The following is an 11,899-nucleotide window of genomic DNA, read 5'->3' as shown; positions in this document are numbered from 1 at the left end:
TGTGGTAATCGGTGAATTTGAGTCCCGAGTTCATTTAGCATAACTTTTACTTTGGTATTGCATCACGTAGAAGAGCATCAAAAGATATTACTTTAATTTTTATTTGAAAATTAATTTTTTAAAGACCTTTGGATTGGCTTCACTAAAAGTTCTTCTATTTAGAAGAAACACTTTTATGAAATTAGTCGAATAGATCCAAAAATAGCTTTTAAATATTGAAAATTCGTTTGAACTTTTCCAAAGTCATGCCAAACGGATATTTATCATGTCGATCAGGAAGATAAAAATGTGGGTGTAGTTAGGAAATCTCTTGTTGTATTTTACAAGTTTTGATTTTTTTATAGATACAAATGAAATCTCTTCTTGTTTAAATTTATATTATGTATTTGGTTTATCATGATATAATAGAGACTAAGTCTTGAATCAAATATTACAAATGAAATCTCTTCTTGTTTAAATTTATATTTATGTATTTGGTTAATCATGATATAATAGAGACTGAGTCTTGAATCAAATATCTTATTAACTTTCCCAGTAGAATAATGTTTTATATATTTGATTATGAACATGATTTATGAGAACTCAATTACTACAAATCATAATAATGTTAGAAAAATACGATACAAGTACAAAACAGAAACCTGCTTTCATTTATCCATGATAAGACAAAAAGACGACTTTGCAGTCAACCGGAAAATAGAAATAATATAGGCATCCATTGTCCACATGGCCAGCCTATTTCAGTGAAAACTTTTAGCTAAAAATTTCATTCATAGGAGACAGAACTGTGCAACCTTAGTTACGATTGATTGCATCTTGAAGGAGGCACTCACCAGAGATTCTATGTTGCCATCTCCAAGTAAGTGTACTCATGCTCATATGCCATATGCAGATTAGTTATGGATTTAATTTCTCAGTAAACAAATACTCAAATGAAGCTGTACATTAGTGGCTTTTACGAGAAAAATCCCTGTTTGTGGTAGAATAACATTGATATTTGCGAAAATGCGTTTTTGTACAACTTCAATTTGTTGGTGAAAACGAGCAGAATTAAACTCTAAATACAGAAAGTTGAGGAGATTGAAATGTATTTGGTGGTGGTATGAGTTGTGTAGATGAGAATTTGGAGTATCATGTAGGCCATTTGAAATATCTATAAAATCTAACATTTCTACTGAACATTTGCTGATTATCTGAACTGAATATTGAATCACTTCTCTCCTAGGAGCATAGTTAAACCAATTATTATCGAAAAGTTCTTTCTTGTATCAATTTAACCACATCTCAAAAAGTTTTTGTTTTCCTCACTATATAACTATATCTTATTTGAATTTTTTCGGACAGAGCATCACAATTTGAGATCAAATTGTAAACAGATTAAAAGTGGATGAAATTGTGGTATTGTAACACTACTTGGTGATGTTAATTTTGGTCTTGCTGTTTTATTCCCACGGGAGGAATGGAGTAGCCCACACTGTAGCATCCTTTGTTTCTCCAATTTTTGATATCACTAGTTCGACTTATTTGCATTCCATTATATTTGTCAACCACAACTCGTGGTGATATGGATTAATGAAGTTATAGATTTTGTCAAAAGAGAAAAGTGATGCAATTAGTTTGGAACTACTTATAGACCAGATTGATTAACGGGATAAACATTTTCCCTGTTGTGATAGGTGCACATTGATTTATTACAGTTTATCTGAGTTGGGATGCATACGAGTGCAATGCAATGATGAGGAATGTAACTTGACACTATCAAGAAATATCTGATCAAAATTTCAGCATCTTTTGCTGGTCCTTGCTGTGAGAAAGAAAATGGATGACTCATTGATCAATGGATATGAAAATGATGGATCGTTACAAGAATTTCGAACATATTTTGTTCCTGATATAAAGAAAAGAATTCAGGATGTACAACGAAAGCTAGATTTTTGGCACCGTTTATTAAAAGATCTAGATAAGAAAAAAAGTAAGGGGTCAAGTGAACATTACCTGGAAAGGGAAATTAGAGACTTTGTTTCTAGACTTCAAAATGTCCTTGAAACTTATTTCAACGAGGTCCAACGCAGAAGAGGCAGAAGCATAGTTGGAAAATTCATTGATGACTTCAAGTCCGTGCGGATGGCTGATTTAGATGTTAAAGAAATTAATATGCAGATAAGGCTGACCACTTGGCATTTTAAAACTTTAAAATCACTTAGTCCGACAGCAGAAGAAGAAATATCTCAGTCAGCAAATGAGAATCCAGAAACCGAGATCCGACGAAAGTTGAGGAGATGCATCTTTGACTCTGGAGAAAACGATATTGTTGTGAAGGATCAAAGCCTTCAAACTCTAAAATCTGCTCTGCTTGATGGCAACGACAGAGTTATTTGCATATACGGCTGGGGTGGCACAGGGAAGACCGCACTTGCCCATAAGTTATACACAGATCCAGAAGTTCAGTCCCTTTATCAAATTCGTTCCGCGGTAGAAATTGGCCCGGAATTTGCAGTAAAAAATGTTCTTAAAAGTGTTTTAGAACAACTTCCCGAAGGGAGAGAGAGAAAAGAGCAACCAAATCTAAAACTTGAAACAGTTGCAGAACATTTTAAAGAATATGGAAAAGATGTGAGATACTTGTTTGTTTTGGATGACATACGGTCACTGGACGATTGGAGTCTCTTGCGTAGAATTTTTCCAAAAAATCAAAACGGTAGCAAACTAATGTTGACAACTCGGTTAGCAGATGTTGCTTTTTCTGTGGATGAAGATGAACCAGATGGACTTGATGAACCAGGCGCATTTGTTCATATGATGCGGCGTTTAAGCCCGTCTGACTCTTTCCAGTTATTTCACAAGACAGCAGTCTCGTGCGACCATGACGGTAAGTTTCTCTTTCACAATATTCATCCAAATCTAAGTTCCGTTATGTTCACCATCTTCCGCAACTACCCTTTTCCACATTTTTGTTGGATCAAGATTATCTGCCTTATCCTCTATTCTAGGCATTTCTTGATAAATTTTATTATATGTGGTGTGTAACCTTCACGCCTATAATAGAGTTAATGTTAGTCGACAACTAACTACATTATGGATAAAATGATTGGTAATAAATGACATACTACGAGTCATTGTATATTAGAGAGCAATCATTAATCTATAATAATATATCCACTTAGGTTAAGAAGTGCACTCTTTTTTTAGTGATCATACAAAGTTAAAGGTGGTCTGAATCGGTCATGTAACGAACAAGACCACGACAAGCCCAGAAAAAATATGCAAGAATGAAATGTAGAAAGGAATGAATGAAACACAGAGAATTACAGAATTAACAGATGCCTGAATGTGCAAGTCGTTTCACGCGGTTCAGTAAATTTCTCACATCCACGTTAGGACTAGATCTATTTATTTCCTATTATTGATAGTAAATTACTGATATCTGTCCACTATTAAATTCATTGAAGTCAGAAAATTCATCACCGACTTAAAGGAAGAATCCAGATTACTCCGGGTATTTCATCTAAGGTAATATATTCAATTGAGACTTTTAATGACTTTATGTGATTTAAAAAAATTAAGGGTATTCAATTGAAACTTTTTGAGACTTTCTAAAAGTCACGGTGTATTCGATTAAGACTTTTATAGACTTTTAAAAAGTTTATAAAAATTACGGTGTATTCAATTAAAACTTTTTAGAAGTCTTTATAAGTTTTGAGTATTCAACTTTTAATGACTTCTAGAAACTTTTGTAAGAGTTTTCGAAGTACTAACTTTTAAGCAGAAAGTATTCTTATAAAATCATAAAATTTGTTTCTCATAAATCACGAGATTTTGGGAAACTTTCACAAAAAAAGTAATTATTTTTTTCAATCTTTCTTTTAACCCCCATGGACATGTATGATTATAATTAATTTTTTCTATTGATTTTTATTCCATTTATCTTTCTTTCTCTCTTATCTCTATTTTCTATGAAAAATTAAATTGGATTCTTGTAGTTTTTTTTTTTCATTCATTTTTTTTGTGAAAAATATCTATTTTTTTTATTAAATTATAAAATTTTATATGAAAAATGTATAATTAAATTTAAATATTTTTATTTTTATTTATTTTTAAAAGTATAATATATTAATAATATTGAATTAAGGTATTAAATTTTTATTTTTTCAATTTTTTTTTAATTATATAGGAAGACAAAGGGGAAGAAAAATGGGGATTGTGGGAACCAACACTATGTGAGAATTTCACACCAAATCCACGTGAATTCTATTTTAAATGAAAGTTTTTAAAAGTCTTTCGAATTTCACAAAAGCTTATAAAAATTTTAAAATGAAAATCTATAGAAATCTACAAAAGAATTCCACTAATTCCATACAAATTTATAAAAGATCCACGAAATTCACAAAAGTCATCACTTAAAAAAAGCCTATCAAAGTCTTCAAAAGTCTCAATTGAATACATCTCTCTAATTGTCTTCTCACATGTCTCTTTCTTTATATTGCTGTTTATTTTTCTAACTCTTGTCAAATGCCGGTCAGATTCTTGACTTTACGATCCTTAGTTTTGACTTCCCTACTAGATGTCTCTAGGTATAAATAAGTCAGTTGTTCCACTGGCTGTAGCAGTTACAGAAAGGACATTAGTGCCTCTCATAGTATGACAACAATGAGCACACAGTTGCTTTAATGAGAGGCAGCAGAGTGTTCTCTGTTGAGAGATAAATTAAGAAGTGTCACTGTAAATATCTAACTAGAATAAATTGTACTCTCTCCTTCCATTTATATAGAATGATTTTGTATTTTACACGAATTAAGGAATTTTATTTAATATTATTGAAAAAATAAATTTTGCCAAAATTTTCAAAATTTACCATTATTTAATTATCGATAACCAGTAGTAAATTAAGAATGATTTATTATAATTACGCAAATTAGATAAGGATATATAATAAATAAAAAAATTCTAAATAAAGAAACAAGACTATATAATTGGGAGAAAAAAATAAGAAAAATTAGCCTATATAAATGGAACGGGAGAGTGCAAATTTTTTAATAATGAGATGCATTTTACTCTCCCTCTCTCCCTCCCTCCCTCCCTCTCAGTTTTGAACTCGACAAATGCCTCGATGTGGTAGTGCAATGCAAATTCTCTGATATTGGAATTATTTAACACATCTATACAAGAAATAAAATCCCTTCAATTTTCTTGATCTAGTTGCTTGTTGATTTTTATCTGGTACATAAACAAATCTACACATTTGGACGCACATCTCATATTTTGACCTTCTTTATTTAGTCAAAAGAAGGTTTATGAAGGAATAAACTTCTGTTACTTTTCTCTTCTGATCGATGACATAAATAGCCATTGTACAAATATCAAGTTCTAAAGTTTAGGATCGTTATTGACTAATTTTAGAAAACAATACTACCTAGATACAAACTAGTAATTCTTTACAGCTAATAAAAAAAGACAATGGTGGAGTTTGGACAGAGAAGCACTGGACAGAGAAGTACTAGCTTGAAGATAATCACGCTAATTGTCCATATTCCCCTTCAAGTTGGTAAATTAAGAAAGATTTATTATAATTAAGCAAATTAGATAAGGGGCATATTAGTGGATAAAAAAAAATTCTAAATAAAGAAACAAGACTATATTATGGGGACAAGTAAATAATGAAAGTCGGCCTATATAAATGGAATAGAGGGAGTGCAAACTTTTTAATAATCTCTCTCTCTCTCTCTTTCTCTCTCTCTCTCTCTTAAACTCAACAAAGCCTCACTATGGTAGTGAAATGCAAATTGTCTAACATTGGAATTAATTAACACATCTGTACAAAGAAATAATGTCCCTTTAGTTTTCTTGATCTAATTGTTTGTTGATTTTTATCCAGTACATAAACAAATCTACACATTTGGATGCACATCTCAGATTTTGACCTTCTTTATTTAGTCAAAAAAAGGTTTTTGAAGGAATAAGTTTCTGTTACTTTTCGCTTCTAATCGATGGCATAAATAGCCATTCTCCACATATCAGATTCTAAAGTTTAGGATCATAGTTGACTAATTTTAGAAAACATTACTACCTAGATACAAGCTAATAATTATGTACAACTAATAAAAAGAGACAATGGGACATAGAAGCACTAGCTTGAAGATAATTAGGCTATTTGTCGACATTCTCCTTCAATTTGATGCATAGATATTGTTGACGTCAAAATTAGCAAGGTTAATTTTAAGCCAACTTTAAGAAAAAAGGTCGATTTATTATTTAAAAAGACACAAAATATGTTTAGAGAGTGTAATTATGCCTTGAGTTGTTGTACGAAAATCACTTGCATTTTACGAGAGTCCTATTCAACTATTTATACATAGTTTCAGTCGAAATTACATCAAATTAGTCAAATCAGCAATAGTACCGAGCTCGGAACTCGGGTCAACGTATTCTCCTGTGATTGGTCGATGAGGCCGGTGGTCATGTGTTAGTGTTTTACCCAGGTAATGATGACCTGCAAGGGGCTGGAGTTCGAGGACTTGGAATTGGTTGTTCCGGGCGGCAATGACCTGGGAGTATGGACCGAACTTACATTTAACTGAGGTGGAATTAGCGAGCTGTTTTTATTAGGTCGGAGTTCGGATGTCAACAGTTATCCCTCAGGTCAGTTCTTCCGTAAGAGGGAGCTGATATTCTGACTTGACTGGTTCTTTTTCCAAGAAAGGTAATTATTACTATGCCAAGTGTCGTGCCTGGATAGGGATGAGCTGTGCAGCACTTTTGGATTGCTTCTCCACGAAGTTTTCATCAAAACTACATCGTTTTTGACTTGCAAGTTTCTGGACCATTTGATCTTTCCCTCTATTTTGGGATGAGCAGTTCAGATCGTGTCTCTTGAGTTTCTTTTCTCTTAAAATACCTTGTCATTCATCTTTTCATTGTTTCACATTGCGCGACTCTTCCCTTTCAAAGCTTTTGGAAAATTTCTTCAATTCGTATTCTATTTTCACAAGTGAGGTCGACAACCTTCAGTTCTCAGGTATTCCTCTGTTTCTTCCTCACATTCTTCTGTTCAAGCTTTATTCGTTTTCCTCTGCATGAGGTCGGACGAATCTAGAGTGCATTCCTGGGGGAATCACCAAGAAGAATCTATCCCACCCTGTCCTAGTTCTTCGTCCAGTTGTCAGGAAGTCTTGCCCCTGTCCCTCTTTCTGTAGTTAATTCACTGGACCTAGGAGATCATGTGAGTATGAGGTCAAAGAGTGAGGATTCGAGAGGAGAAAGGGCTGAATCTCGCGAGGTCAGGCAGGGGAATAACTCAGGTGAGTGGGGGGCTAGTTTTTATAAATCCGTTGTTACGGGTGATATGCTGGCGAGCTGGCGAGCTAAGTACGCCATTTCGAGTTTGGTGATCACGATAATGCCAGAACCGTCTGACCGAGCTGACGTTCTCCCGGAGGGATGCGTCGCTCATAACTCTGCCATTCTTCAAGCAGGATGTAGGCTTCCATTCCCTAGAATAGTCCATAAGTTCCTTTCTTTTTGGGGCATAGCTCTCACTCAGTTATGCCCGAACGGATGGCAAACACTGATCGCCATCCTCATCCTTTGGGATAAACTGGGAAATCCCGAACTGAGCGTCCAACAGTTCAACTCCCTTTTCACTTTCAAGGAGGATGGGAAGAACTCCGGCTAGTGGTATACCAGCGTTAGGCCAGAACTGGGGGCTCGTTAGTCTTAGATACTCTGTCCTCAATCAAAAAATTGAAAGAGGAGTTTTTCTATGTGTCTAGAGAATGGCAATTCTATCCTTCCGAGGTAGACATAGAGGATGTGGTCCCTAGGCTCTATCATTCATTGTGTAAGTGATTATAAATTTGCTTCTTTGTTGAGGTCTGCACTGATGCGATATTGACCTTTGCCCTTTTTGGTAGATTATAAAAAAGGAAAACTTGACAAGAGATATACAAAGGAGAGCTGAGGTGATAAGGAAGTTGCCACAGAGGCAGAGATCTTATAAATTTGTGATCTCGGATTCAAACCTCTTTCAGGCTGGTTTAGTACAAGTGCGGGCGTCTAGTCCATCTGCTTCGAGAGTGTCTACCTTGGTCCTATCCAGCTCAGGTGAAGGTTAAGCCTTTGTTATTATTCATTACTACATATGATAATGATATTATATCTTTTTTCCCATTTCAGCATGTCACTCCGAGATGCTAAGCTACAAAGCTGCTAAGGTAGCAGCTCCTGCCTCCACCAGCTCAGTCAGGTCGCAAGATCCGTGTCTGGACTTGCAGCGATCGAGCTTGGAGAGTTTGCTGGGCCATCGATCGGAGATATTTCTGGATTTTCTACGTGCTCCTTCTCCGTCGAGGGAGACTACCGCAGCCTTCCCCTCACCTTTGCGTGAATCCGCCAACCTTCTCACAAGTAGTTGGGGGGAAAAGAAGTAGATCTTCTTGGGGGAGATGCTTGTTGGGGAGGCCATTGTCACTGCTCAACTTCATGGTCATCGTTCCATCTTGTACATGACGTCGATGGCGGACAAGGTACTTGTCCTCAGTAATGCTTGTGTTGCATAGATTTTGTTACTTACCATGTTTTAACTGTATTTGCTTTTTAACCTTCTCAGGTAAAAGTCAAACTCGACAAGCTACTCGAGGGCAAGGATCAGGCCGTAAAATTATATGAGAGTATGAATGAGGAAAAGGCAAATTTTGCTGCCAAGGAGGAGGATTATAGAGGTCAGCTTCAAAAAATGGGTGAGGAGTTGAATGCTGTGTTGACCTCTGAGCAGAATCTCCAGGATGAGGTTGTTTCTTTAAAGATTTGTGGTGAGAAGGCCAACAAGAGGGCCGAGATGGAGAAGAAGAGAGCTGAAAAGGAGAGGGCACGGGCGGAAGAGCTAAGGGCCCAGGTTTCTGAGGAGCGTTCTCATACGTTAAAGGCTATCAAGAAGATGGAGGAAGCTCATGCGAGATCAAAGGGCGAAATGAAGAGAGCTGAAGAGGCTGAGACCATAGGTATCAGAGCTGTGGAGCCTTGGAGAGAATCTCTAGAGTTTGACGCCTTAGCCTAAGATGCTATGTAGTAGCCTTGGAAGAGTTAATAAAGCACGTCCGAAGGGAGAGGCCGGAGTTTGATGCTACCTTTCTGGACGAAGCACTAGGCGAGTAGAGGGAGGAGCTGCGCAAATTGTCCAAAGCTGCTGGAGTTCGGACATCTCCTGCTGACTAGGATGTTGAGTGTAGCGCCCCCAGTCCACCAAGACCCCTAGGAGGTTGTTTTTTGAAGATGTTTGGTATTTTGTAATATGTTTTGACTCATTTACGAACTTCATTTCGATGTTTCATGACATTTTGTTTGGAATGGATGACTGTTTATGTTTTAGCATGATTTCTTTAGCAACGATCTCGTTTATATGCAACAACACCTTACAAACTTAGCTAAATATTTCTTCCTAACGGGATATTTTGACTAAGTCTTGTAGCACATACGACCTTAGCTGGAATTGCATATAGAGAAGGATCTTTGAGAATTTCTAAGGAAGAATTCTAATTAGGTATCGTAGCGTGTATGACCTTAGCTTGGCCTGCGTAATTTCATAGAATTCCTTAGGAAGAATTTTGTAGAATAATCTTAGATCAGCTTGCGTATGAAGTAGGGCTTTGTAAGATTCCTTAGGAGGAATTTTCACTAAGAGTAACACGTACAGCCTTAGATCGGCCTGCGTAGGGAGCAGGGCTTTGTAAGATTCCTTAGGAGGAATGTCCACTAAGGGTAACAAGTACGACCTTAGATCGGCTTGCGTAAGGAGCAGGGCTTTGTAAGATTCCTTAGGAGGAATGTCCACTAAGGGTATTAGATTGACCTGTGTAGGGAGCAGAGTTTTGTAAGATTCCTTAGCAGGAATGTCCACTAAGGGTAACACATACAGCTTTAGATCGGCCTGTGTAGGGAGCAGAGCTTTGTAAGATTCCTTAGGAGGAATGTCCACTAAGGGTAACACGTACAACCTTAGATCGGTTTGCGTAAAGAGCAGGGCTTTGTAAGATTCCTTAGGAGGAATGTCCACTAAAGGTAACATGTACAGCCTTAGATCGGCCTGCGTAGGGAGCAGGGCTTTGTAAGATTCTGACAGAATGCTGAATAAAATGTTCAAAAACAGGAAGTCCTTTTTTTTATTGATGTGATTGGTATTACAAGCGGGTTTTATGGACTTTCCCATTCATCGATAGAACTGCCTGAGGTGTTTGGCATTCTAAGGATGGGGTAAGGGTCTACCCCCCAAGTTTTCCAGTTCATATGCCTCCTTTGACGAGACCTCCATTACCAGATAGGGGCCTTCTCATTTTAGAACCAGGCATCCACTGCCTACCTCTCTTTGTGAGGATCCGACCTTGAATATTTATGTTCGGATTCCATATGTTCGCCATATGCACTGCTGGGGGGTTGCGTTGATGATTGGTACAGGCTTTCCACTGACATATTTCGGTGAGCTCCCTGTTCCCTATGACTTTACCCATACCATGGGGTGTGGAAAATTTGATAGAATAGTGATATAGGGAAACTACTGCTCTCAGGCTGAAGAGTAGGGGTTGTCCCATCACAGCATCATAAGGGGAGGGAGTGTTGAATACCACGAACTCGGAGTTTGTCTTCACCTACTAGGGTGCTGATCCTGACTCAACTTTGAGCTTGATTGATCCTTTGGCAGAGGTCAAGGCTCCACTTAATCCTAGGACCATATTCGGGTATGGTCGAAGGAAGTTAGCAGGGATACCCATCCATTGAAGGGTATTACTGAATAGGATGTTTAGAGCACTTCCTGTATCCACCAAGACTTTGGGGATGGTTACCCGGCCTCGGATAACGAGATAACCAGAACCCCGAGGTAAGGATGTGGGTCTGCCTCCTTCTCTTCAAAGGACAGTTGCTCATCTGTGGCTTTTTTGAGGTTCTTCTCAATTATGCCAATCTCCGAGAGATCCACAACGGCTGGTCTTTTCAATCTGGCCTCCCGACTTACATGTTCGGCCTGCCCCTTAGCATGTTGACTTGTGGCCTTGGCAGGTCAATATTGTAGGCCCTTGCAAGAGCTTGATCCCCTCAGATAATTCCTGTCCCATAAGGAGTGTGGAATTTCATGTAATAATGGTAAATTGAGGTGGCAGCTTTCATTTCATGCAAAATGGGCCGTCCCAATATTACATTATAATTGGATGGCAAATCGACCACCACAAAATCTGCTAGGATCCTTCTTTGGCTAGGAGCTTCGCCCAACTCCACGATAAGGATGATCTGACCTTGGGCTTCATTAGGATCCCTAGAGAATCCCTGTAGTTTTTTTGGATACGGTTGGAGATAGCATTCTGATATTTCCAACTGCCTCAAAGTTCGTGAGTACAGTATGTTGATTGAGCCTCCATTGTCTATTAAAGTTCGGTGGACTTTTACTCCAGCAACAGTCATTGTAACCACTAGGGTGTCACTCTGGTCCTGAAGGATTCCTTCAGAATCTTCTTCTGTAAACTAGAACCATTCAGGGTCTATACCGATCCTAAGGGTTGGATCCCAGTAGTTCGGCATGGTTCTTGCACTTCAGGTTTGTCTTCGTCTCACCCTTCTGGATCCCTCAACATATTGATTTCCTCCCACCATCATCTTGATTTCAGCATTTGAGGGTGGATTACGATTGGGGATTGTCTGCTGAACTCGCGTAGGAGGCTCCTGCAGTAGTGGCTGCTACGTCGTAGGTCGATCTGCTTCTTTTCTTGGCAACAAACTCCTGTAATCGACCTCTTCAAATTAGGGACTCAACTTCCTCTTTTAAGTCCCGACAGTTATCAGTGTCATGGCCCACCATCTGTGATATCGACAGTATCGTCCCTGATGTTGTCCTGCCTATCCATCCTTTAGGATCATGGGT

At 37.7% G+C, this 11,899-nt stretch overlaps 2 protein-coding genes across 4 annotated transcripts; both read left to right on the top strand.

Annotated features, from left to right (window-relative positions):
• The first annotated feature begins 623 nt into the window (after window positions 1-623).
• Window positions 624-8,045, top strand: LOC111388255 (disease resistance protein RPP13-like). Of its 3 annotated transcripts, XM_023012944.1 has the most exons (3): window positions 627-859; window positions 1,677-2,869; window positions 7,908-8,045. In XM_023012944.1, the coding sequence occupies exons 2-3, from the start codon at window positions 1,819-1,821 to the stop codon at window positions 7,952-7,954; spliced, it is 1,098 nt and encodes a 365-aa protein (XP_022868712.1). In that variant the 5' UTR covers window positions 627-859; window positions 1,677-1,818; the 3' UTR covers window positions 7,955-8,045. The 3 variants fall into 3 exon arrangements, with proteins under 3 accessions (XP_022868710.1, XP_022868709.1, XP_022868712.1); XM_023012942.1 differs by lacking the exon at window positions 7,908-8,045 and having other exon boundaries at window positions 624-859; window positions 1,698-3,042; XM_023012941.1 differs by lacking the exon at window positions 7,908-8,045 and having other exon boundaries at window positions 625-859; window positions 1,677-3,042.
• A 127-nt stretch (window positions 8,046-8,172) lies between these two features.
• LOC111388256 lies at window positions 8,173-9,326 on the top strand. The gene is made up of 2 exons (XM_023012945.1): window positions 8,173-8,519; window positions 8,603-9,326. The coding sequence occupies exons 1-2, from the start codon at window positions 8,439-8,441 to the stop codon at window positions 9,047-9,049; spliced, it is 528 nt and encodes a 175-aa protein (XP_022868713.1). The 5' UTR covers window positions 8,173-8,438; the 3' UTR covers window positions 9,050-9,326.
• Window positions 9,327-11,899: the final 2,573 nt, after the last annotated feature.

The sequence above is a fragment of the Olea europaea genome, unplaced genomic scaffold (assembly GCF_002742605.1).
Source record: "Olea europaea var. sylvestris unplaced genomic scaffold, O_europaea_v1 scaffold479, whole genome shotgun sequence".
Taxonomy (NCBI): domain Eukaryota; kingdom Viridiplantae; phylum Streptophyta; class Magnoliopsida; order Lamiales; family Oleaceae; genus Olea; species Olea europaea.
This window is presented reverse-complemented; position numbering and strand designations above follow the sequence as displayed.

Coding starts and splice junctions, on each gene's coding strand:
- LOC111388256 (XM_023012945.1), top strand. CDS start 8,439: ATGCTTGTTGGGGAGGCCATTGTCACTGCTCAACTTCATGGTCATCGT. Junction 8,520..8,602: donor TGACGTCGATGGCGGACAAG/GTACTTGTCCTC, acceptor TAACCTTCTCAG/GTAAAAGTCAAACTCGACAA.
- LOC111388255 (XM_023012942.1), top strand. CDS start 1,819: ATGGATGACTCATTGATCAATGGATATGAAAATGATGGATCGTTACAA.